We start from the raw sequence: 27569 nt of genomic DNA on the forward strand, positions 1-27569 counted from the left end.
TTTTATATCCACCATCATTACAGCATGTGACTACAGGGAGCTGTCCTCGCTCCCCCGCCAGTTCAAGCATTGTTGTTAATGAAACTCAGTAAGATTTGCCGAATGGATGATTGTGTTGCCACATTAAGTAATGATGACCCTTTGTTTTAATACACCTCAAGGGCGTCACTTGAACGCTCACATGGGACGATTGGCCCTTCACATTCTGGGGGGAGCCGGTTCTTAATTACAGCGCCCATTAAGTCGCACTTTAGATATAGAGGGTTAAACACCTTTTCTACACTCCTGTTTATATTTTTATCACTGAGGGCACCTTATTTTATATGTCGATGTATGTAACTTTCTCATTTATTTACAGGATTCCCACTCTACCACTATAACTGAGCCTTCACTCAGATTTGTGTCTACGCTCTACTCCACAAGAAAGGAGGTAGGGATGGTGTCTTAGGGATCTATGTTTCTTAGTCATGATGAAAGCCATGGATATTGCATAAGCTGGCTGAAACATGTCTACAGTTTTCAGATTGGAGGGGTAGCTGGTTCATTAAAACCCACCATACCACAATCCACTGGTTCTTTAATGACCTTTTATTCTGACCAGGGAGTCCATCAATAAAAAGTTTGTTTGGAGATCTCCTCTATGTGTGTGTGCTTGATTTTTTATGAGCCATAATCTTGGCTTGAGTGTTTGATTGCATGTACGACTGATGTGAGTTGCCCTCTATGGGTTTCTGAGTCACTGCACATTTTGTATAAAGGATACTAATATATCCGAGCGGTTAATTACATAAAGTGGTTAAAAAAGAAAACAATAATAATAAAAAATCAGGCATAAAAGAAAAACATGTTTAATTTGAGTTTACAACATACAATACATGAAAGCTATGTTAAATCAAACCTAGCGTTATATACATTAACAATTGCTATAACATTTTTACAAAGGTTTCACTCGATCATTCACCAAAAATTTTATGTATTGAAAGCATTCGTCCTCATAAGACATCTGAGGATTGATTCTAAACCATATTGTTTGCATTATACTTTTATTGAAAATTTTTGAAGAACAATATCTAAAACAAACGTTAACACAACAAATACAAGATGAAAACCTAAGACAATGTGACAATTCGTTGTGCATTGAGCCGAGATGGGAGACCAGCCACCGTAACCTAAAATAAAATAAAACAGAAAAAAACAAAAACTGTCTCAGACATTGTTTTATTTGCAAAAGTAAAACATAAAGAAGAATGGTAAAACATACCTATGATTTGATCCCGTTCTGGGTTTGCTAAAGTAAAAACAAAGCACAGAACAATGAGTATTTTAATTTACTCCTAACAGGAATGTAATATTTTACTTCAAATTAAAATGTTAACACATTTTGGTACTAAACAAAGGTTTCAATGATTCGTTATTATTCATAAAGCAATAACCGCTTCCCAAGTTAAGCTTAAAAAAAAACACTTTTTAGGGCACAGCTGCAAACAGCTTTACCACTGTTTTAGCCTGACCTATTGTTTCCAATTTGTGTTTGTTTTGGGTCAGCTCGTTGTACATGAGTGGATGGCTTTGCTGTCTGAGTTATTTCCTTTTAATTGAATGGCTTTCCTCCCTATTCTTGCGTTTGTTCCGCTAGGAGTAATTCGAACACAGTGTAATGATATGATAAAGTGTATACTTCCACTGCATATTAGAGAGGATCCCTAATATTTGGTATTCAGCACTCTTTGTGAGGGCATGGGTTTAAAGCTCCCTCCTCCTAATTGTCATGTGCATTGACTTCCTTCGCTTTCGCTAACAGTTAAATCCAGCCTCCCCTGTTCTGTACTCCTTCAGTACAATTGCCACCTCCCCTGCAGTCCTTAACATCACCATTATCGTTTCAAATTCCCCTTTAAATGCGATAAAAATAGCCGCAATGCATGAATATCGCTGAAAAGCCATCGATATTCATGCATTACCGAGCTAATGCACTTAGCCATGTTATTCACCTCCCATTGGATAACATGGCTAAGAACTGCTCAGGGCAGGTGTTAGCTTTTGGAGATATTCGCGCTTAGCGCGAATATCTCCAAAAGTTGGTAATAGGAGATAGCGATGTTAGCAACTGTTTTCAGTCGCTAACATCTTGGCACGCCTACTTTGCATGTCATTAGTGATAAATATCACCGACATGCAAAGTGGGGCCCAAGATGGTCGCTATCTCCTACTAGCTGTCGCTAACTGGTGTTAACGACAGCTAGGTAATAGGGAGATCATTTTATCTCCGCTTTCTTGGCTTTTAAAGCCAAAAAAGCGGAGATAAACCCCCTTGATAATATGCCCCACAGTTATTTCTCCTTGTTGCGCCTCCCCTATGCCTTTCCTGGGCTAAATCTGTGAATGTGTCAAATGCCATGCGTTTTGAGTGGGAACACCCGCCATAAGGCCCATGGCATGCCTCCCCACAGGGTGACTTTACGTCGCATTGTAGATATGGCACTGCAATGTGTGCTGCTTTAGAGTAATTTCAAAGTGGCGTTTAGGCGACGCAGGGGCCTTGCAAATGAGGCCCTGCATTTGCAGAGTTTTTGATTTGTCTCTTTAGGAATATTGACATCAGAGCTTAAACCAGCAGTTTCTATGATGTAGGTAGTTATCATGTCCCCTGTTATCCACAATGTTGATTGCAATATATTTTTGTTAGTAAATCATTTATGTCATAACATGAAAAAAATACTTTTTTATAATTCTCTTTCAGTTATCAGTCAGAACCTTTTTCCTGACTTGGGGCCAGATGTAGGTCGGTCGGTAACGGCCAAAAATCGGTATTTTCGGCCGTTACCGATCGGTAAATAGGTGATAGGGATGTAGGGGGCATTATTTTACCGAATCGGTAAAATTACCGAATCAGTAATTTTACCGATTCGGGAAAAAAAAAAACGGTAAATTTACCGAATCTGAGCCACCCAGATGTAGGTGGGACTCTTCAGAGTCCCAGAGGCCTTACCGAATCGGTATTTTACCATCAAATCCAATTTGATGGTAATATACCGATTCCGGTGTGCATGCACATGAGTGCATGCAAACCTATGCCATGTGACAGGCAGACCTGCCCTCAGGGCATGTATGCCTGCCACATGGCACCCGAGCCTGTTTTGGGGGTGCCAGAGGGTGTCAAAGTGACACCCCTGCACCCTTGTGAAAATCGGTATTTACCACTTCAAAGCCTATAGGAATGAATGGGCATTACCGATTCGGTATTTACCGAATCAGTAAATACCGAAATCATCCGATTCGGTATTCCAGCACATCTGGAATACCTACATGTCCATCCCATAGATTTACCGATTTTTAATTACCGAATCGGTAAAATTCGGTAATTAAAAATCGGTAAATCTATTTCACCTACATCTGGCCCTTGGTCTTTATTTATATTTTTGACATTTTCCGATGGGCTGCTTTTTAGTTTGTAAAGTTATGCTAAAAATAATAACTGAATCTTGAAAGTGATTTCAAGTTTGAAGAATGCGTTCCAATGGATAGCAGTCACAATGAATTAAAAACAAATATTTTGTCAAGTTATGGCGGCTTTTAACACAGTTTAGACTACTCTGGCATATGACGTGCTACAATCTGTTGCAGTATGTCAAGGATTTCTGGCATGTTGTTTCTTGCTTAACCATGCCGAAAACCGGTAGGAGCTTCTTAAAGGAGTCCATTGAGAGTGTAAAATGTATAATAAGAAAGAAAAAAATGAATATCTCCTATTGGGGATTGAAAACTAGACAAAAATGATAAGTCAATGTGGCCTAGTCACAAAATGTATTTTGTAGTACGTTTAGTAGTGCAATACTACTACTCACGGTCTGCAAAATGTTATTCACTAACCCAGGAGCAGAGGTCTCCACATCTGCCTCTCCTATCTTTTATGTGTGGAGCAGGGCCGTAGCAGGCACCAAGCATATCCCAGTTGGCCCACCGGGTGGGGACTGGATTTGGACCGCTGGGGGGCCGATTTTGTTTCCAGGGCCGGTTTTGCAGCATAGCTGCAATATCGGCCCCCCTGTAACAAAAGCAGCTGCAGTGTTTTCCACCCACACAGTTTGAGTTAGAGTTTAAAAATATTTCTAGAGCGCACGTACACCGAGCGGTTTCATGGCGCTATTTGTAGTACTACAAACCCAAAAAACGAAAAGTGCTAGAAGCCTGGGACCGATTTAAGAGGGAAATGCCTGGGAAAAAAGAAGAGTTTTAAGAGCTTTGCGGAAAAGGGAGTACTGGGGACAAGACCTCAAGGAAGGCGGGAGAGAATTCCAGAAAGCGGGAGCCACAGTTGAAAACTTGGATCCTCCCCATTTTTTACGTTTGAAGCGGGGGGCGATGAGAAGCTGTTGGGTGGATGAGCGCAATTCTCTGGTCGGGATGTAGTCATGAATAGCAGATCTGATAAAGACAGGGGCAGAGCCGGACCGAGCATTAAAAATAATGCAGCCCAGCTTGAAAAGAGCACGTTGCTGAACAGGGAGCCAGTGTAAAGATTTAAGAAGGGGCGTGACGTGATGTGATTTGGGTAAGTTGAACACAAGGCGGGCTGCCTGCTTCTGGACCAACTGAAGGCGCCGCACGAGGTACGCCGGCATGCCAAAAAAGGGCATTGCCGTAGTCCAGGTGGGACGTTACCATTGCCAGAAGTATAAGTTTAAGGGCAGAAGGGGTGAAAAACCGGGAGACTTTACGCATAGTCCGGAGGGAAAGAAAGGCTGAGGAAACAACCGCACTAACTTGGGAGTGAAGGGAAAGTTGATCATTAAATTTAAAGCCAAGGGTTTTAACCGAGGAAACAGGAATGGGTGGGGGGTCTAAGGAAGGGGGCCAGAAAAGTGAGGACCAAGGACTGAAGCAACAGTCCCATGCCCACCCCTCTCTGCCGCTGGTCCGACTCAATTATATGGGGAGGTTTGTGTTCCGAGTCTGGTCCTGGTTGTGGGGATCTCTGCAGACATACATTTTAGTAGTAAGAGTGGGATGGATGGAAAATGGGGAATACTTATTACTAAAGCAGAGGGGGTTTGGTTGGAGTAAGTAGAGCTTAAGGGAGGGCTAAAAATGAGTTCAGGGAGGGACACTCAGCCATTCACAAAAGAATAAGGCCACTGCTATTCACAAACTGCAGTCATTACAGTCAAAAAGGGCTCAAACAATTGTAAACGTAGTCCAACTCAGACATGGAGAAAGTACAGCACCACATATGGCCAAACACTGGAGCTGCAAAAGTCTCACATAGAATATAATGCATATAGGTATGGAAAAAAGGACACCTTAGGAAATAATATTAAAATGAAAGCATTTATTTAGACTTCTTAGCAATATTATGAATGTAATTACATGTTAAAGAATGCACACAAGTAAAAATGTGTATTACATTTTTTAATATTTTATTAACCTATTTTAATTTTGGAAATTATTTCGTTTTATTTATTAAACAAATTCAATTCATATTATATGCAAATGTTAGCAACTTTTACTGCATATTTAATAAATATAATCGTTTTACTTTATGTGGTTTTAAAACATAAATCTTTACAAAATTAATTTAATGGAGTAAATATTTAAACTAAAATAAAGTTAACAATTACAAATACATTAGGGGCAAAGCTTGCCATGCTTGCAAATGGCCGCACAGCAGTCATGCTCCACCTACCATAATCCTGCAGAGCAAACGGTCAAACACCAGAAGCATTTAGAAGCCAGCTGCCCCCCAGTGACTGCTAAGTGCTGAAATCCCAGTGCGGCCCCACATTGTAGTTTTGGGTGGCTGGAGCAGCATGGCACGTAAGCTGTGACAGGGCAGCGTGGTGTAGCATAGCGGCATGTCTCCGGAGGCATCTTGTTGTGGCCTCTTCCTGCTCCCTGCATCACAGGAAGAGAGGCAGAATTGGGGACATCACACCAATCGCCCCTCCTCTGACCATCAGCAGAAACAGGACTGAAGGTGAGCGGAGGCCAGTGATCAGGCTGGGCGTCAGTGAGGAGAGTGGCGGCACAGCCTACTAGAGGCCTTGTCTAGTGTTGGGCAGCCTGCAGTATCCATCCTGTTGCAGCAGAGTAAGAAAGGCACTAGCGGTGATCTACAGGAGCTGGGGACAGCAAGGGGGAAACACTGGATGGTTTGTTGCACCCCCGCGTGTTGGACCAAGAAAGGTGGATGAGTGAGACTCTCTTTCATGCTGGTATGCAGTGGGGGCTGCACAACATAGTGGACACCATTATTCATTGTAGGTTACAGAACAGCACACACCTGGGCACATTTGGGATCTTGGTAGTATTGTGGCAGAGACATTATGTGTGATCATTGGTCTGTTTGATACCAGCTGCTGACACCCTGATAAACCCTGTAAGAAGAAAACAAATGATACTCAACAGATGGAGGTGGTGGATCGGAACGCTCTTCTGTGAACTACTCGTTTAAATTCCAGAAGGCACTCTGCAAGTGGAGACAATTATTGGATGCCCTGTTAGCATGGGCTCTGGCAGACAAGAAGTACCACTGCATATGCAGTGAAAGCTTCGGCCTTCCTGAAGGGGACTGGACTCATCTGGTGGCTGGCAGCAGGATATGGGGGTGCCTTGACTGGTGCTGCACTGTTTGGGGCTTACTGAGTTCTGCACTGTGCTGGGGGTGCAATTCCTGAGATGATGACTCAGTGAGGTTTCGGAGCCCAAGAACTTCGAGAGATCACGCTGCTAGTTTATTAGTGATATACCACGCCATATAAATTGCATTTTACACAAAGACGGAAGAAGGGAGTGGAGGTGTAAGCACATAAATGCAAAGATAGGTAAGATGGACAAAAGACACTCAAAACTTTAGTTTAACCCCAGGACAACTTTGAGGACTCGGGATGAGGAGACTGCCTCATCTAATGACCAGGGGGCGGACCCGAGAGCATTAGACTATGCAGACCTGAAGCAGGTTTTCATAGCGATGCACCACAGCCTTACATAAATAGATGGTAAAATCGATGCTTTACCATTCCGAATGGTTCGTATGATGGAAAGGTGTTGTGTCTCAGCGTTTGCCAATCCTGGTAGGCTCCGCCACTCCTATATGGGAGACCGAGACCCTCACTTTCGGGCGGAAGCAGAGTCCCGGTCTAGTCTTTCCTTGGCTTTCTGTTGCCCGACAGCGCTTCCGGGAGAATTGCTTAAGACCTGCGATTCCTGCCGGGTCGGCGCTTTGGATCCTTTTCGCTTCCTGGCTCGCATCTTGCGAGCAACCCGAGCATTGATTTGAAGGAGCCAAGGACGCTTCTTCATCGACATTCCAGTGGGTGTTCCGTCATCTGGATTACCTCTTTCTCTTGACTCGCGCTGACTAGCGTCAACGTTCATGACCCTCCGGTCTTCTTTCCCGTGCAGCCAGAGCCTGCAGTTCCTTCACCACTTGAGGAGCTTGTTAGACGGGGTTATCTTAGCGCCGCTGCACTTCCAGGTACTTTTTTGGTTTCGCGCAGGAGTGCATTCTTTTGTTATAGCTTGAACAGCGCAGGAGCGCATTTTTTTGTTATAGCTTGAACCGCGCTGGAGCACATATAGTTGCTTAGGGCAAGCACGGGGGTACTGTCTTCCCCTTACTCTTTGCTACCAATGCGCAGAAGCGCTTATACTTCCTTGCACATAGCGCAGGGGCGCTTTTCTCATTTACTTTGCCCACCAGTGCAAGGTACCAGAGTTTTGGCAACTTCCATAGCGCAGGAGCGCTATTCATGGGGGCAAAAAGTTCCTAAAGACAAATACTCTCAGAAACACAGGATAGGTTGTGAATGACTAACAACCTCCTGTAACCTTGGTTCAGTTCAGTGCAGGAGCACTCACGTTATATTCCCCTTCCTGGTTGGGTGTTCTTCTGTTATCATTAGTCTTGGTGAGTGGCCCTGTGATACGGTCTCCTGTATATGATTGGATTGTGGGAATAGGACGTGGGAGGTGCGGGAACCCTCTAACCTGGTCTCTCTTGTCTCCCCAGCTGTTGACCACTGCCTCACCAAGAGTCTACAGCCTCAAGTCTCCTGTCATCCTTCCCTTCCTTTTTGGCTCCCTTCCCTGGGTCCATCTACTCCCTGCCGGATATTTCCTTTCTGCACGGGGTCAGGTGGGACAGGGGCGGTGGCTCCTGTCGTCTCTGTGGAATCGCTTCACAAGCAAGGTAAGCATTGTGAGATATATGACAAAAGGCTGCCTACGCATACAGAGCGCTTGGACATGGCAGAGAACAAACAAATCATGACTACAGCTGCCAGAAAAGGGTTGACAAGCTCCTCATAGCACTACATACAAAAGTTGAGGATCTAGAAGCACACTCTTGGAGGAATAACCCAAGAATAGTGGGAGTGGCAGAAAGTACTAATATAGACAATATGAAGTGTTTTGTGGAATAAAAAAGATTTATTAGGGCGTGAGACCTTCTCTGAACTGTTGGTTGTGAAGAGGACTCACTGCTCTTTAGCACCACGCCCAGTCCCGGGGGCATCGCCTCGACCAATCACTGCACGACTATTGAATTATAGAGACTGGGATGCTGCATATTGCAAAGCAAAAGATCTTAAGGTCCTTAGAAGAAGGTACAGAGTTATCTCTCTACCTAGACTATACTCAGCAGGTACAGGAAGCAAGTAACCCATTTTCTCCAGCTGAGTACAAATTGCACAAACTCCAGCTTGAATACAATATGTTATACCCAGCAAAGGTGAGGCAAAAATATTCACTGATCCCAAAGTATTACAATAGTTCAAGAAGAGTAGGGAACCTAGTAACTCAGGGCACAGATCTCCCAGGTGAGACATTGATGCAGAAGGAGATAGACCAGACACGAAGGAATGTGATTTTGTTCCCTCCCAACACCTATGATCACAAACTGTGTACTCTGGAATTGGATTGCAGGGGAGAAAATCACATTAGCCCGCCACAAATAACATTGATATCATCTAAGCTAAATGTGTTAAATGTAGTTTCCTCTGTGCTCTTTATGGCATATTTGCTCACCTAGGGCCGGATGTATGACCTGCAAAATAGCGCCTCGCAAATCGTGAATCATTTGCAACTCGAAATTTGCGAGGCGCTCTTTGGCATGTACAACAGTGTGTTTCACACTGTTTGCGATTCCCAATGCAGTCTCAAATTGCGTGGCTCATGAATATTATTGAGCCTCTCGTAATTTGCGCGCCCATTGGGAATGACAGGCCCTCCCTGGGATGGTGACCTGCTTGGCTCAGCAGACCACCATGCCTGGTACTGCTTTTAAATAAAGCAATTTAAAAAAAATGCAGCCAGTTTTCCTTAAAGGAAAACGGGATGCATTAAAAAAAAAAAAAAAACCTTTTTGTTTAATTTTTTAAGAGCAGGTAGTGGTCCCTGGGACCACTGCCTGCCCTTAAAAAAATATTTTTAGAGACAGTTACAAAGTGGAAGTGGTCCCATGGGGCCCCTTTCCAAATTGCGACCTCATTACCACCCTCTTGAATAGGGTGGTAATGTGCTAGTGTTTTGTCGCAAAAAACTAATACATGGGGTTGCGGTCGCTATTAGTAAGGGAACGGCCCTTCCTAATAGCGACTAGCAATTCCAAAATTGCAAGTCGCTATTTAGGAATTGTACATAGCCCTTTCACATTTTGCATGTGCAAATGGGTGACAAACCCGTTTGCGCATGCAAAATTGTGTCGTACATCTGGCCCCTAGTTTGAAGTGAATTTTTGTATTGGTTGAGATTGGGAAGGGGTACTGGGGGAGCAGAGTGGGGCAATTTGGTTATAGAGAGCTACTGCCAATTGAATATGGTGAGAAGTGTTGAGTCATGTGCATCCTTTGTGCAGTATGGTGATCACTTTCCGAATGCAGCCTGGTACATGATTTTTTTTATTTTTTATTGAGTACTTTCAAGACAAAGCATACATTCAAGAATGTAAAACTGTACATGACTAATCAAGCACGGGCAACCCACAAACTCCCGCCACCCCCAACCCCCTCCCAGGCAACAGATATATATTATTGCCACTCTTCCGTAATACAATAATACATGTGTGCACGTCATAGAAATAACAACCTGTAAGAACAATCCCTCAGGCACCTGCCTGATGGCCAGGAAACTAGTCGAAGTAACAGTACGAATCCTTCAGATTCCGGGATGTCGCAGTTCAATCAGAAAAACTCCAGCACATAGAACAGCACATTTAGAATATGTTAGGGTGAGACTTCAGATAGTATGTGATAGGGGCCCAAAAGTCTTTAGGGCGTGAAGACTCTGGTAACGCCTCCTCATACACCTCCATTGATCTCTACAATAGACCAGATCACGAAGCCACTGCTTTATAGTAGAGGCAGACCTCGATCCCCATCGCTGCGCCACCGCCCTCTTTGGGAACAGGGTGGAGATCGCAACAATACGTCTGCTAGCTGGATTCAGGCATTTAACATAACCAAGGAGGCACAGTTCAGGCGTACAACTTATCGGCTCTGACACCACGTCCGTCAGAATGTGAGCCACTTCAGACCAAAAGGCAAACACGCCACCACACAGCCATGCAACGGGATAATAATCTGCATTCGCAGCACCACAATTCACACAGTTTGCAGTTTCTCTCAGGCCATATTTATATAACTTCAAGGGGGAGTAGTATACCTTTTTTATTGTTTTTTTTCTTTGTCCTCATATATGCCACCAGATGGTATGACTCTAGATGGGAACTCTCAAATCTGCCGACACAAAACCTTTCTGTGCGCCCTGGAGTTTTATGCTAAGCAGTTAAAAGATCTCCCAGAGGTAGGCTGTCTACTAGTCCAACTCTCCTATTCGATGTAGATGTACCTTGTACCAGGGAGGACCAGACCACAAACCCCTGGCATAATCATTGGACTTTTTATTCTCTAACTGTCCGACCATTTTATCAACGGAGCCCAGATCTTCGCCGCACCCTCTCCCCTACACAACAGATCTGTTTTACTTATAGCCATGATGTTTTTTAGGCAGTCTGCAAACCTTGGGGGGGGTTGGAGATTTCCATTCACTGCAGACCTCCCTCCTAGCGATGACAATCACGTAAAATATAAACTGAGTTATACTGCCTCTAATATCGTAATCCTCTGGTAAACCCAAAAGAATCAGTCTAGGACTGCAAATAACTGATCTTGACAGTACCTCCTCTAAGAAAGTGCAAACCTGTTGCCAATAGTTTTTAATTTCTGGACAGTCTGCAAAAATGTGTAAGTCATCTGCCGCTAAAAGCTTACATCTAGGACAAAAATATGATTCTCCAGATTTTTTTGTCCATTTTGAGGGAGTCCAGTAAACCATGAGTGCAGTGTAAAGATGGTTCCTTCTAACTGTGGCAGGTTGTATTGTTTATTGAGATATTATGAATGAATCTATCCAAACCTCCAGTTGCTTTTCCGTGCCATCTACCAATAACTCCCCCCCAAAGTTTCGAGATTTCTTCCTCCTGTCTGTCTTTTGCCCCTATTAACAAAATATACCATGAAGAAACCTCACCCTTCCATCCTTCTTGTCTACTGGCTAATTCTAAGAATTCACTTCCCTCTGCTTCTGACGCCCAATTTTGACTTCCCCACCAAGATGATAATTGATAATATTTAAACCTTGTGAGGGATCTTCCTGTCATATTAGATAAGGATGTCCAGCCTAGGAGATCTAGATTGACCTGTAAGTCTCCCCATCGTACAAAGCCTGCCTCTCTCATGGGGGAAGAAAGGCGATCTAATAGGCATTCCGGTGTTCCGGGGGAGTCCCAGATTGGTGCCAGGGAGTTGTAGTAGGGAATTTTCCAGATTTTACAAACTGCTTGCCACAGTTTAAGAGCTGTAAGTAGGATTTTTAAGCGGACTTTTTTGTAAAATTTTTGGGCACCGAATTTAAACAAAAAAAATTTAAGACCCTTAGGAAGGTCAGATAGCATTGCTTGGAACAAACGACCATGTGAAGATGAATCCAACTTATTAGCCAGGAGTCTGATATTTTTTAGCTGAAACGCATACCAGTAGAAAAGTAAATCGGGGAGGGCCAGGCCACCTATTTTTAACCCGTATCCGGCAATACCTCTTCTCCTGATCACCCGGCACAACGAGCTGCTCGTGATCCTTACTAAAGGCATTACCCGCCTTTTGGATTAATACAAGCCTATCATTACTCATTCTTCTACCTCTGGTGCGGACATACTAACCTCCCACCAAAACCCGACCAGGACCGGGTTTGAAGTATCACCGGTCCCCCGATACTACGATTGTTTACTCCCCAACAGCTCTGAAGAGTCACTGGGTTAACTGCCCTTATTGACGAAACACGTGTCGGCTGGTTTCTCTATTGTCGTTGGTCTCTCCTGGACAGGAGGCCCAACCATTCACTAATTAAAAAACTAAGACGGAAAGAACATCGTGTTTGATCTTATCCTTGAACGCTTTACTATAATCAACTATCCCCTTACAACTGTTGTGTGCGCTTGACTGGCTGTTGTACTTTACACAAGGGTAGTTCTACACCCTTTGTTTGCAGAGTTTTAGGGTTCTCTCTGTACAAGCAGCACCAACCAAAACTACTTTCTTGTGACCACTCAACCACTACATGTTGTGCGCCATTCTATTCTGAATACGAATAACCCCTCGCTGAACTGTGAAGGCCATGTGAAGGTGAATCCAACTTATTAGCCAGGAGTCTGATATTTTTTAGCTGAAACGCATAACAGTAGAAAAGTAAATCGGGGAGGGCCAGGCCACCTATTTTTAACCCCCTTCTCAACTTCCTCCAAGCAATTCTTGGTGACTTGGTGGCCCAAATAAATGAGCCTATCTTACCCTGAAGGCTGGAGATGTCTTTATTTTGAAATGTCAGTGGAATACTGTTAAATAGGAAAGTCACTTTAGGCAGTACTACCATTTTAATTAAATTAACTCTACCGTATATACTAAGAGGTAAACCGGCCCATCTTTGTAAAAGTTTAGTTATATCTTTAACAGCTTCTTTTGGGTATATCCATCAGTTTTTGCGTAATATAGATACCTAGATACATGATCTTCGTTTTCACGCCTGGTATAGGGACAGGACTATTCCAACTCATTATGTCTGTTTTGCTCTTATTGACGCTTCGGAATGGCCTCTAGTGGATTGATAGTGTACAACAACAAGTCATCAGCCTTTAATGCGGTCTTCAACTCCAGCCCACCCATTTTAAAAGGAATGATTGTTGGATCTAATCTTAACATTGTAACAAAAGGCTCGATGTACAGATCGAAAAGGAGAGGAGACAGGGGACAACCCTGTCTCGTCCCTCTTGATATCGCAAACCAGCCCGTCAGGCAACCATTAATTAAGACTTTTGTCCGTGGGTTCCCATATAGTCTTTTAACAGCCTGAATAAAGGGTGGTGGGAAGCCAAACCTGGTCAGGGTGTCCCAAAGGAACATCCAATTGACCTGATCAAAGGCCTTTGCGGCATCTATTGCCACGATGGCCAGTGGCAGTCCCTTTTCTTCCGCAAAATCAATTGGTCCGATGACCTGAAAAGTCAACTCATTTAATTGTCGACCTGGGACAAGCCCCCTTTGATCAGGATGGATAATAGTTTTAATAACTTTAGATAGTCTCTCAGCCAGAATCCCCGAGAATATTTTAAGGTCGGAATTCAGAAGGGAGAGAGGTCTATAAGACTCTATTTTTATGGGGTCTTTATTAGGTTTAGCTATTAGAGTAATAGTGGCCTCTAACCATGAGGGTGGGATACCCCCTCCTTGCTGGTATATGTTGTTAAAGAGAGACAACAGGTATAGAAGAATCTATTCCTCATTATCTTTATAGATCTCCGTTGTTAGGCCGTCTGGGCCTGGGGCCTTATTCCTGCTCAGGGTATTAATGTTATTCCTGGTCCTGTCTGATCTGGCCTTCCACACTAGAAGTGCCCCACACTTCTCCCCATATTCGAAGTTTTTTAGTTTACTGGTCTCCCATCTGTCGTGGATCCGCTTATCTGCTTTGGCTTCGAGACTCAGCTGCAGCTTTAGAAGTTCCTTTTCTAGTTCTGGGATCTTCTCTCTTTCCTCTAGAGCTGCCCGCTGAAGTTCCTGCTCTTTCTTCTTAATAGAGTCCAAATCTTTAGTTTCTCTATCTTTTATCTCTTTTCTTTTTTGTCTCATCTGATGTCCCAAAAAGCCTCTAAGAAAGGCCTTGAATGACTCCCAGACAGTTTGTTCTGTAGCCGAACCCACATTGAATATAAAATACTCCGTTATGCTACTCTTAATTTTAACTTCAATATTGTCATCTAGTAGAATAGTTCTATCTAGGGTCCATCTACGTTCAGAGACAATATTCTTGAAATTAATGCTTAGTTGTACCACTGAGTGATCTGAAAGGCCCACTGGGATATGAGTAACTGAGGTCGAAACGGACTCGAAGGAGTGGTCTACCAGGAATAAATCAATTCTTGAGAATTGTTTGTACTTTTTACTGTAAAAAGAGTATTTTCTTAAGTTACCATTCTTAGTTCTCCAGGCGTCCAGCAAGTTGAATTCTTTATTATGTTCTTAAGAACTAAAATAGACCTTTTGGGCGAAACATATTTTGCTCTAGAGGAACGATCTAGCTGACTATCTAAAATGAGATTAAAGTCCCCCCCAAGAATAAGAGGTGCTTTGCTCGAGATTAAAACCCCCTCAAGATTGCGAAGAAAGGTTTCATTATCCTCGTTTGGGCCATAAAACACTGCAAATGTGTACAGTGAACTAGCGATCAGGAGCTCCGCTACCAACCACCACCATGACTGGTCAGTATCCAAACTCTGTACACTAATTCCCTTGTTTGCCCTGGTGATTATTGCCACTCCCCTAGAGATTCCTTTTTGCCTGCAGCATAAAACGTCCTGTATCCAACGCCTTTTCTCAAAGACCTTCTTACACTCTTTTGCCTCAAGATGGGTCTCCTGCAATAAATATATGCTAGCCTCTAGGTTCTTTAAAAAATCACAAACCCTCTGTTGTTTCCTGAAGCTTCCTATTCCATTAAGATTCCAGGAAATTATCTTACTACTTGTATATGAGTTTACCGCCATAACCTAATGTTACCCTCCTAACTACTCTCCAGGATAAATGCATCATTTGAGTATCTGTATGTGTATGTTTGTATTTGTTTGTGTATGTGTATACTTGTATTTCTGTGGTCAAATGAGGACTTTTTATTCTTTTTCTGCCTTCCCTCCCCCCCGCCCACTCCCTCCCCTGAGGAACCCTCCCTTCATCTTGGGTGTTGTCTCGCCCCTGTGAAACTCTCCGTCTTTCAGCACCCTATCTATCCTATCCTTTGCCCTTATCACCTATTATCGGTGTGAATTGGTGTATTTATAAGGGTTTTTAAAAAAAAAATGTTTTCCTTAAGTGTGATGTGCAAACCCCCCCCCCTTTTTTTTCTTTTTTTACTCAAAGAGAATTGATCTTTATCTCTGACTACTATGTTCATTTGTTCATATAAGCAATAAATGCTAGTGAAAGTTAGGTTTAAGTATGACCAGTACTGAGAGCTAGATATTTCCAACTAAACTACTCCCTCATGTTCCTTAACAGTTTGTCTACTTCTTCTGGCTGATTACAGGTATACATTTTATTATTCCACATGACTTTAAGCATGGCTGGAAACTTCATCTGTACTCTCGCTCCCACTAATCTAAGTTTAGGCATTCTTGAACCTAGTTCCCATTGTCTCTGAGCCGTTCTTCCTCCTATGTCAGACCTAATTTGGTATGGATTGGCCCGATAATGGAGGGAGGCGCTCGCTAAGGCTCTACTAATTATCAACTCCTAACATTGTAGGTCTGGAAATAAACCAGAATTTTCCTGGGTCCCTTACGATCTGGGTGTAGTCTAAAAAGGTCTCTATGTACTCTCTGTATTTCTGCTTCTAGATCTATATCTAGGCAATCTTTCAAAACACCCTCTCTAAGGAGTCTGCAGACAAAGGCTTTAATATCTCCTACCTCTTCTCCCTCTGATATCTTCAGTATGCGAAGATTATTCCATTGTGAGTGAGTCTCCAACCATTCCATGTCCATCATTAGAGCCCTATTTTGCTTTTTTAAGGCACAGAGGCCCTCCGAGTTCTCTGCCGTAGTGACTGAGAGGGTAGAGACCTTCTTTTCCAGTGTAGCCGTCCGGGCCTTTATCCCTTCCAATTTGGTTTCCAAAAGATCAAACCTATCATGCTATCTTTTTTGATTTGCCTCGGAGATTTCAAACTTTTCAAGCAAGTCACCCCTCAATGAATGAAATAGAAGCCCAATCTTATCAAGCTCCTGGGGGGAAGTGGAAAACTGAGCAGCATCCTTTTCAGATCTAGCATGGGTTTGAGACGTTAAGGTAATAGGGGTGTTAGTGGTATCCGGGTGGTTACACACTGCGCCTTCTGATATCTGTGTGGTCGTAGAGTCTTGATGGGTTAGAGAGTTTTCAGTCAGGCTATTACTGGCACTCATCAGAGTGTCTTTATCTAGGTTAACTGGACTCTCTGGATCTTCCAACACCTCCTCGGCTTGTATTTCCGCAATAGGGGAGTACCTGTTTTTCAAGGCCAGAGCAAATAGCGAGGGGATCTGAGTAATCTGGGTAGACTGCCGGTGCTCTTCTACATTTACCCCCTCTTTTACGGAATTCATTTTCTTCAATCACTTTAAAATAGCTTTTAAGAGAGGGGGTATTTTTTGTGTTGAGATCTGCTGAGGGAGTTTACTACTGACACTCTTCTTAGTACACCACTTCCTCTTACTTTTGTGTGGTGTAAGTGGTGAAGGGTCTCACCTTCTCACCCAATTCAGCTAAGTCCAATTTCCCCTGCTGCTTTAATCCTTGCTTTGATCTCTGCTGGTATCTATTTTTTATCACCTCTCCTCTACTTTTAGTTTGCGTACTACCGGTCCGTTCTTTCTCTCCAGTCTCTGAAACCCCTGTTGCCGAGTTTGTCTCTACTGGTGTCAAGATATCAGAGCTTGCTTGACTCTGACAAAACAAAACTGGTGCTCCTGTAGGCAAGGCTGCCTCCATACGAACACTTCCTTTGACTGGGGTTAAGTATCTAGAAGCCGAAAAGTGCCCCCAGCACACAGGACCTCTGTAATGGTGTAAAAACGCACCTTTTGTGCACTGCCACGCTTCCCACTTCCAATTAACCCACCCCGAGCTCCAAACCACAGTCCCTGATTTCAAACTTATCTTCTTTGTCAGCTTTGATGAAACACCCGTCACACCCATCACCAACTCCTCGGCTGCTGCTCCCGGGGCCATTTCCAGACCGTCGTCTCTCCTAACTTGCAACAGCCCCGCCTCGTCCTCCCGGCATGCATTCAGGTTTACCATTTCCCCTTGGGTCCTAGCGCCGTTTCCGTTCTCCGCCGCCACTACTCTGCTCGTTTTAACGAAAAGAAAAAAAGAAACTCGTTTTCTACCGCGTAACAACATTGCGGTTTCTTTGCCACCCATTCTCACCGTAAATTTCCGTGCGGTAACATCCAAGCTGTTTTCCCGGTGCGCTCGGACGGAGAGCTCCGCGACAGCCGTTAGCCTGCCGCCGCCATGTCCCTCTCAGGTCCAACCCCCTCACATTAAGCACACACTGGGAGGGGACTAGTATACCTGATGTAGGTATTGAAAATGGATAATTATAAGGTTGCAATTGGCTGTGAGACGGCCTGTGAGCTGACAGTATGCTGTCCATACCTCCAGCGTGATGGGGTTGCCTATCGCAGTCTGCCAGCGCAGGCATGATGGGTGTTCTTCCAGTTCTTGTTCCCGTAGGGAGGAGTTGTAAAGTTTAGTTATAAGCCCTTTTTTCACTTTCCCCTGTCAATAAGGCCTGCAGTGCACAAAGTGCCATGGGCTCCGCAGGGAACTCAGGATAGGCGACACGGATAGCTTGACGGACCTGGACATACGTGAAGTTAAACAAAAAGCTGCAGTCTACACCATTCTGAGCCTCGCGCAAAGTTTGAAAGCGACCCTCCCTATATAGATCCCCCACTCGATGATGCCCGCCATCACAAGCTCCCTCAGGGCAGAGGACTCCATTGCCACAGCCACCGCCGGATGAGACGCAAGGGGTAGTAGTGGAGCATATAGGTAAGAAAGCTGCGCTTTGGAAGCCAGTGTCCTCCATGCCCATGACGTGCACAACAGAGGATTTATTTCAGACCGGGGCCCACCCGAGCCTCCTGAGAGGACCATCGCCTACAACGGGGCAAGGAGAACTGCATTTGTTTCGATAGCCACATGAGGTTGGTAGCATTGCGCGAAGTGCCAGTAATGAGCGAAGTGTGCCTGTGCACACAAATAATAGAGGCGAAGATACGGAGCCTCAAACCCCCCGATCAAAGGGCTGCACTAATAAATCCCATCTATATCTGGGCTGTTTCCCCCACACCCCCAAACAAAGGTTCACAGCGCCAAATGTAGTGTGCATAACAGCGCTATATTCAGTTTTATGGGTATGTTGCATCTTGGGCAAGAAGACAATTTTTACAACGGCTAGCCTATCAGCCAACGATGGAGGAAGATGCAACCAACGTTTGGCCTGCTCAGTAATGCGCATAATGCATCTCCTATAGTACTCCGTTATCACCACCGTTGGGTCTCGGTGTATCCACACCCCCAGGTTTTTCACGGGGTCGGAGGTCCAGGACAGTGGAAAGTCAAGTTCTATTTCTTTTGTGTGCGCAGTCAGTGGGAAGACCACTGATTTGGACCAGTTAATACCGAGTCCCGAGATCTTTCAAACTGAACATATTCCCTGAGTAGCGGTGATAGGTATTCAGAGGGCTCTTAGACATAAAGCATTATGTCGTCCGCGTATAGGGAGACAATCAACGGCCGTTGTCGAAACCTTAATGCAGCAGCCGAATGCTTCTGAAGTAGCATACATGCCAGAGGCTCTAATGCTAGGGAAAAGAGCATGGGTGACAGGAGGCAGCCCTGTCTCGTGCCCCTCTCTATAGGAAATAATAACGACACCCTGCCGTTGACTCGCACTCTGGCAACCCGCCCACTGTAGAGGACCCTAAGCCACTGCACGAAGAAGGGGGAAACCCCATCCTGCTCAGGACAGTGAACATGTGGGACCAGTGCACGGAGTCGAAGGTTTTCGCTGCATCAAGCAGCACATTAACAGCCTGAAAATCTAGTTCGAAATAGTGCAGTGTGGAGAACAGTGTGTGCATGTTATGAGTTGTGGAACGTTCCGCGATGAAGCCAGACTGATCTGGTAGCACTAATAGGGGTATCAAAGGCTGTAGCCTGGTGGCTATCATTTTCGCCAATATCTTTGTGTCAAGGTTAATGATTGAGAGAGGACAGTATGATCCACACTTATTGGTGGGTGTGTCTGGCTTTAGCAGGGTGACTAGAAGGGCCTCCTGGAGAGAAGGCGGTAAAATCCCAGTGTCGTAAGCCTCTGCGTAAACTTCTAATAACCTTGGAGATAGGGTTGCTGCGTATGCTTTATAAAATTCACTCGGTAAACCATCCGGCCCATCGGCTTTACAGGTCGGCAGGGCCATAATGGCTTCCCTCACATCCTCCTCATCAAAGGGCTGTACCAAATATTCATGATGTACATTGGACAGCCATCCCAAAACTACATCATCAAGATATTCATGTGTCTCCTCAGTAGAAGGGGATTCCTTAGCTGCATATAGATCCTTATAAAACTTTAGCACAACGTCACAGAGTGCCTCCGTCAAGTGACGAGGCTCACCATTGTCGTCAATGAGCTCAGTGATAGGCTGTTGGCTTTGGGGCTCTGCGAGTTTCTGGGCAAGAGAGCGACTAGGCCGTCCACCCTCACTATAATACCTAGCTATTCTACACCGCGAGCAGTGCCGTAACTCCTGGTCCACAGCTTCATTATGCTCCGTGACCAGCTCCCTTATTTCTGCTAGCTTGTTGGCAGAGGGATCCGCGTCGATAGCGCGCTCCAGGTTTAATATGTCAGCCGCCAGTGTCCGTACCCTATGTCAGATATCCCTCAGGACACTGGACTGTAACCCATACAGGCTCCTCAGATGGTGACCTTAAAGGACTCCCAGAGGACACCCGCGCTCTCTACAGTGACTTCATTTTCTATGAAATAATTTCTGATTGCCTACAGGAGTACAGGCGAGTGGTCTGGTAAGGAGTGGGCCTCGTGCAACACTTCAGTTGTCCAGGTATAGACCGCCTCCGAATCCAACCAAAAATCAATGCGGGACCAAGAACCGTGCGCCGACGAAGCAAATGTTCTCTCACAGGCAGCGGGATGGCACAGGATCCACACATCATGCACGTGGCCAGTGTCTATGAGCCCCCACAACATATCCGCCGCCCGTTTGGACCGAGCCTCACTAACTCCATGCCTGTCCTTAGTGACATCTAAACATAGATAAAAATCCCCCCCCCAAATAATTGCTGCAGGGGGGAATGATGATATCCTGTGCCACACATCAGAGAAGAATGAGGGGTCATCGATATTAGGCCCATAAATATTTACCAGCAACACACTCTCACCTCCCAGCCTGCCATGCACAATCACCAGCCGGCCGCTATCGTCCGCTTCCGTTCTAATCTCCGTAAAGGGGACCCCCTTTTTCACTAAGGTCAACACCCCCTAGCATAAGAGGAGTAGGAGGAAGACGCTCTCACACTCGCCCAGCATGCACCTATGTTTTTTGCCAAAGCAATGGTTAAGTGAATTTTCTGAAGAAAGGCAACATGCACTCCCATGCGATCTAAACTTGCAAACATTATCCTGATTTTCCTTGGCGTGTTAAGGCCACATATATTCCATGTGAGGAACTTAATACTGCTACTCATTACAGGGCTTCAATAAATGCAGATACTTGATAAATGGCCGCAAACAGAGCAACAACAAGCAGTGGCTAATGCAATACACATTTCTTCTGTGCCTGGGAAAGAACCAAAAACATTCCCCATCCCCACCCCAAACACCCCCGCCCCGCCTACTTTAGCACCCCAACCATGCCATGATTTTAGATGACAAGCTCACTTTCCTGAGGCAGAAAGCCGGAAAAGATAGGACGAATTGCTTTTAACTATATTTTTAACTGTGTACTGCACTTCTTGCTTATTTGCACTTTGCCCACATCGCTACCATACCGCGCTCGAACCCTGGTCCTCGCAGTCGATTAGGTGCTGGCGGGGGACTCATTGGGCGGAGCGGCCATATTGGAAGGCATTTGCGCTGTGCACTAGTTGTTCTGTAACCCCCACCCTGCCGCTACTTAAGCCGCGCTCGTTCACCTGCTCTGGTTGATTTTAGATGGCAAGCTCACTTTTCTGAGGCGGAAAGCCGGGATAGATAGGACAGATTGCTTTTAACTATATTTTTAACTGTGTACTGCACTTCTTGCTTCTTTGCACTTTGCCCACATCGCTACCATACCGCGCTCGAACCCTGGTCCCCGCTGTCGATTAGGTGCTGCCGGGGGACGCATTAGGGGCAGCGGCCATATTGGAAGGAATTTGCGCTGTGCGCTAGTTGTTCTGTAACCCCCGCACTGCCGCTACTTAAGCCACGCTCGTTCACCTGCGCTGGTTGATTTTAGGGCTAAAAGAAGACTACAAAGCTGCACTGGCCATGTATAAAAATCTGATTATGGTGAAAAAAAGTAGATTTTTCACGAAAAAAATTAATGAGACAAAAAATTCTAGTAAAGCTCTTTTGGCCACCGTGAAAAAATTACCAAAATTGGAGAACAAGAGCACAGCAGCAATTACCTCAGAGTACTGCAATTTGCTCGGCGAATTCTTCGTTAACAAAGTCTCATTAGTATATGACTCTTTTAAAAGTCTCCACTCAGGCACACCTAAGCAGACATCTTCAGAACCCATTAAAGAAGTTGAGGGGCTGCTACAGAGTCCAGGTTTCATATTTGTACCACAAACTGTAGACCAGATTCTGCAAGAGGTGAAGTCCACCAGATCAGGCAGCCCAACGGACCCCTGTCTGCCTAAAGTGATGCAGCTCTTTCCGGAATTGCTAAGTTCTCAATTGGAGAAACTGTTCTCCCAAATATTAAAATCTGAGATGTTCCCAGACGCTTGGAAAACCACCTCGGTGATGCCTCTCCTGAAAAAATCTAACTTAGACTGCGAGGAGCCGGGCAATTACAGGCCCATTGCCAGGATACCCTTCGCTGCAAAAATGTTGAAAAAACTGCCAAATAAACAGCTGGCACTTTTCCTCACGGAGGGAAACATACTCGATCACTCACAATTCGGTTTCCGAGAGGGACATGGGACAGAAACTGCTCTGTTAACGGTGGTGGAAGAACTCAGGAGTGTCTTGTATGGAGGAGGGAAGGCCGCCTTGGACCTATCGGCGGCCTTCGATACGGTCAACCACGAGACACTCCTGACCCGTTTGGCCGAGGTCAGAGTTCATAGCTCGGCATGTGCTCTTCTGTCCTCGTATCTGTGTAACAGAACTTTTTCAGTTGAATTGGGGGATGTAAAGATCCAAAATTTTCAGTTCCCCGTGTGGAGTGCCCCAAGGGTCCTCTTTAAGCCCGACCCTTTTTAATTTGTATGTAGCCCCACTAGCTGAAATCATAAGAGAAAGCGGCTTCACCCTGGTATCTTACGCCGACGACACCAGATAGTGGTGTCTATTAGCAAGGACGTGAAAGAGACGGTGGAGAAATTCAGATCCTGTATGTCTCTGGTCAGGCAATGGATGCTTACTAACTGTCTGAAGTTAAATGGGGAAAAAAGTGAAGTTCTGGTGCTGGGGGGTGAGCCAAACATCTGGTCCCCGGAGTGGTGGCCTGACAGCCTGGGCAATTGTCCGGCCCCAGCAGAAAAGGTGAAAAATTTAGGTATGACTCTAGATAATAACCTCTCATTCGACGCCCAGGCCAGCAAATTGGCTTCATCAGTCTGGTTCATATTGAAAAAGATTAAAAAACTATTGCCCTTCATTCCAATGGATGCTAGGAAAACAGTTGTAACCACCCTTGCCTTGTCTAGATTAGACTACAGGAATGCCCTGTATGCCGGAGATAAGCGCTTGCAGAACGCGTCAGCAAGGCAGGTGCTTGACATTCCTAAATTTGAGCCAATCACCCACAAACTAAAAACGTTGCACTGGCCCCCTATCGCCAAAAGAATTCAGTTTAAATCATTGTGTCTGGCCTACAAGGCACTTCATGGGTCAGGCGCTCAGTTCTTAAAAACTCGTCTGAAACAGTACGAACCCACTAGGCTTCTTAGATCTAGTCAAGCCACATTGATCCTGGTGCCGAAATTCAAAAGAGCCAGATGGGGAGGCAGAAGTTTCCTACTACATACAGCAAAAGTATGGAACCTGCTCCCAACCTCTATAAAAACAGTCCAGCCCTACTTTCATTTAGAAAAGCAGTGAAAACCTGTCTTTTTACTGCCGCCTGCTAGACGGTTCGGTCAGTCCTGAACACCATATATTATCATGGCGCCAAGACGCCCTTGGGCATTCGCGCGCTCTATAAAATAATAAATCAAATCAAAGCCATCCCAACACCCGTCCCAACCCCCCCCCCCCCCCCTACTGTAGTCAAGCAAACACTGGATACACCAATATGCGGGGCACAGATGCGCAACCCTCCCACAGAGTAGGAGTTGACCAAGCAAGCAATATCAGAACAACGCAACCCATATCCAAAAAACCCATCTTGCCACTCGGAAACACTAAGCTTGTTTTAAAGTAGGAGAGCCCACTAGTGCCACTGACGGCTATGGTAATATACAATAGGTCATAGATGAGGAGTCGAACTCCGTGCAGTAAGTAACATCGTTAACAATAAGGAAAGAGGCAGTGTAGTGTGGTTTATGGGCCTCTTTTTGTGTGCATGTTAAGTTAGCATGGCTTATTAGGAGTTTAAACGCCATTTTACCTTTTGCTGCTTTTTGCACACAACACTGCTTAGCTGTTTTTGCAGAGTTAGCTTTCAGGAAGGTCTACACATGGGAAAAGGTTTGTTTTTCGACATCTCTAGACATACATTGTGCCCCAAGTCTGTACAGTGGCTTGCATTCTAGCATACCGGTGTGCGATCTTTTGGCGGTCGAGTACTGCTACAAGTCCTTTTATTCCAGAAGCGTCACTATTTTCATCAAACCTCACGGGCAATGTTATGACCAGATCATCCTCCATAATATCTTCCGCTCCTGGGACATCCTTTCTACTTTATCTTTAGGTGGATACAAAATATTCGCGCTAACAACTATACATCATTATTGCCCGCCTCCGGATATTTTATCAATTTGTGGAGATAAAATACTCGCTTCCTTCACTATTGCTCTCATCACCTTACCATCTATTCACTGGAAGTTATCCTGGTGGAGGTTCTACAAATGTCAACACAAATACCGATCTGAATCTAAGCTACCTCCACTATACTGTTATACCACCTCCTTTTCTCTGATGTCATAACACCATATGACAAGTTATAGGACTACATCGTTCCACATTTCAAGATGCTTTTACCGACTGACCTTTTATATCCACGCCACACCTAACTGTGAGTCCTGAACTCTTTGAAACTCTAACAATAGACGGTCACCTGAAGAAGGCTCAAGAGCCGAAACGCGCGTAGTGGTGTCTACCGCTTTGCCTTCATCACTGTATATATGTTTCATGCCTATTGATTTTGTATTTTCTCTTCTGTATTTTTTAATTTAAGACTATATAAAATTTAAACACATAATCACTTATAAAAACTATATATATATATATATATAACTATATATATAAAAAATAGTAGAAAACAAAAGAAAAATAGTCAACAACAATAAACAATAAAGCTCTATCAGAAATTATTTTGCTCATTGGTTTCTGTACACAAGTGGACTTTAATATACTGTTTCAGTCTAGGTTTTTATTTACAAAAAAACGGAAATTGTACTATTTAATCAATGTCTGTCACTTTGCTATAGACCTTTCCTAACTCAGTGAGTGCTGAGCCGCCAAGGTTATCATAACATGCGAGCCTGTTTATCTGCGTGTCCGTGTAACACATTGTAGACACAAGGTTTTGGCAGCTGCCAGCCGAGTAGGATTCTGGCGCCTTTATCATAGCACACTTGCGATGATTTCACACACTTAGAAGATTTCATGCATGCAGAGAGACTAACCGGTCCTAATGTAATGTACATTTACTGAGCGGACAAGTATATGGGGTCCCCCTAACAAAGCTCAAGAGACCTTCTATAGTTTTATAATACATAGTTCCTAAATAGGGAGGGTGTTTAAACTAGGCGCTTTTATCATCTGTTTGCACTTTCATTGTAATATGATACCTCCTTTTGTATTTTATGGAGTTGTAACCATGCTGACCATATTATTGTTAATCATATGTATACTTATGTTGACTAAAATACTGCGCTTGCGATCACGTCGTTAAAATAAATGTTTTAACCTTATCGTGTCTCTTTTTTACTCCTGTTGTGGACTGTTATGAGAGTATAAAAAAAGAGTGTTCTCACTTCCCACCATTCCTGGGATTTTCCTAAGTCGCATGTTCTAGGTTGTCTAATCATTGGTTTCCTTGCTATAGGACGAGGAGCTAATGTGACACTGATTGCTAGTCTGGTAGGGGATTTTGGGTACTAAGGTGAGTTTTTGGGCACACCCTAATTCACTGAGGTCCTGAGTCTCTGTGCACAGTTCTGTGTCTGAGCAGAATCCCTGCAACAGCAGCTGTGCCAAATAACCAATTAAAGAAACCACAAACCTGTCCATCGTCCACAGTTATACTAACTTTTCGCCCCCTGCAGTAAAATACACCAGAAGCATAAACATTAAATGAGCATGAAGCAATGGGACCATACAAAAATCACATCATGAGCAAAGGACTATGAGAAGAAATCCAGAAACGTCCTCAATAGTAATACAGATTACAAAGTGCCCCCCTACTCCTCCTCGTCAGGCACCGCCGTAGAGTCCCGTTTCTTGCGTTTCAGTTTTTTAGCATGCTCCACTGCGGCCTTTGGTGAAGAGAAAATCTTGTTGTCCTCCGCAGCGCCTATGCAGAGCCGGGCTGGATATAACATAGCGTACGGGACCCCTTCATTCCTCAAAAACTGTTTGTGTCAAATTACCTCCTAGCAGCCTGGACGGCAACCGTAAAATCCGGAAAAAAGGCCGTGTTGCCCTGATGTACAATAGTGTCCTTCTCCCTAGCCAGGTGCAAAATTGTGTCCCGGTCCCTATAATTCAGGACCCTGGCCGCTTCAGTGCTTATGTGGAGTAGGAGGAATTCTAAGGGCACGAAGAGCAACGGACCTGTTACTTGTAGTAATTTGCTTGCCCTGTTGTGGCTGTACAAACCTCTGCAGATACGGTCTTGTCTAAGGGCCAGCCACGCTATTGTGCAATGTTACCGATAGGCCTCTGGAAGCAATGAACAGCAGGCCCAGCGATGCCCCCCGCAGGACATCCCTGCTGCCGTCTGTAATGACCTAGAGTCAGCACTCTAGTGTTCAGCATGTTACCACACACTGTACACCCACCCACCACAGACGTCACTGCTCAGGTGACGCAGAGATAATAAAAGTGGCTGAGCGCACGTGCTCTGGGCCAGTTGTACCACATAACCAGTGGGTCCTGTGTGTCCATCATTCCCAATGTGGGCCTCGGGCCCTCACCACTTTACATTGGCGACGAGGCGGAAGCTGTGCCAAGTGTGCCACAGCTGGAAAACATCGCGGTAAAAGGGGAGGGAGCTGCCTGCCTCGAGAGCAAACCCCCATGAGCGGCGCGACGCGCCGAGAGGCCTGCGGAGCCTGTGCTGAGCCCCGGGCCGATATGCTAATGAGAAGGTGACCGGGAGCCTACCCCGCACCTCTCGACCCCACTGCGGCTACCCTGGTGAAGAAGTGCCCCGGGAGGAAGTGCAGGCCAAGCGGAGCCCACCCGCGTTGGCCGCGGCTGAGCGACCCCTCTGTGACAGTGGACCGACCGGAGCCCACCCGCATCGGCCGCAACAGAGTGGCAAGGTCCATGCGGAGCCCACCCACGTGGTTGAAGAAGCCCGCCAGGCAAGAGGTGAGCCCGTGCTCTGGGATGCGAGGCTGAGCATGGTTAGAGCAAGCCCCCAGTGAAGCAAAGCCAGCGGGAGGCCACCCCGCTTGGAGAGCAGAGCGGACTGCGAAGGAAGGGAGAGTGGAGTAGCTACCCACTCCCCCGTCCCCGCGAGGGAAACCAACTGTGCCCCACAACTGAGTGAGCGGACTCTGGCGCCAGTCCTAGCCTCCCCCACCACGTGCAGCGTGTGAGGCGTGAGGCTGCGGCGGTAGAGGGGAGAGCGTGCAGCTTGTGGCCGTGCAAAGCAGCCAGCGTGAAAGACTCCAGCCCTAGCCCCAGCGCAGCAAGCAACGAGGGGGAGACAGAGAGTGGCCTGCGGCGCAGCGGCACCAAACCCCACCTCCCTGCGCAGACCGGTAAGAGAAAGGTCTGCCGCGAGGGGCGGGAAGGTTTTAAAAGTAAAAAGTGACACTCGCTGTAGTGCAGTTGGAATTCTC

General features: G+C 45.3%; 1 protein-coding gene across 1 annotated transcript in view; it reads right to left on the minus strand.

Moving 5' to 3' along the window:
* Nucleotides 1–834: 834 nt before the first annotated feature.
* LOC147751530 (GLIPR1-like protein 1) overlaps nt 835–27569 on the minus strand; it is a 919403-nt gene continuing 892668 nt past the window's right edge. Inside the window, exons 4-5 of the mRNA XM_086938645.1 lie at nt 1262–1288; nt 835–1169 (exon numbers count right to left, since the gene is read on the minus strand). Of these exons, the coding sequence (XP_086794771.1) occupies nt 1036–1169; nt 1262–1288 (161 nt within the window). The 3' untranslated portion in view covers nt 835–1035. The remainder of the gene's footprint in view (nt 1170–1261; nt 1289–27569) is intronic.

Source organism: Lissotriton vulgaris, chromosome 1_1 (assembly GCF_964263255.1).
Source record: "Lissotriton vulgaris chromosome 1_1, aLisVul1.2, whole genome shotgun sequence".
Classification (NCBI taxonomy): Eukaryota; Metazoa; Chordata; class Amphibia; order Caudata; family Salamandridae; genus Lissotriton; species Lissotriton vulgaris.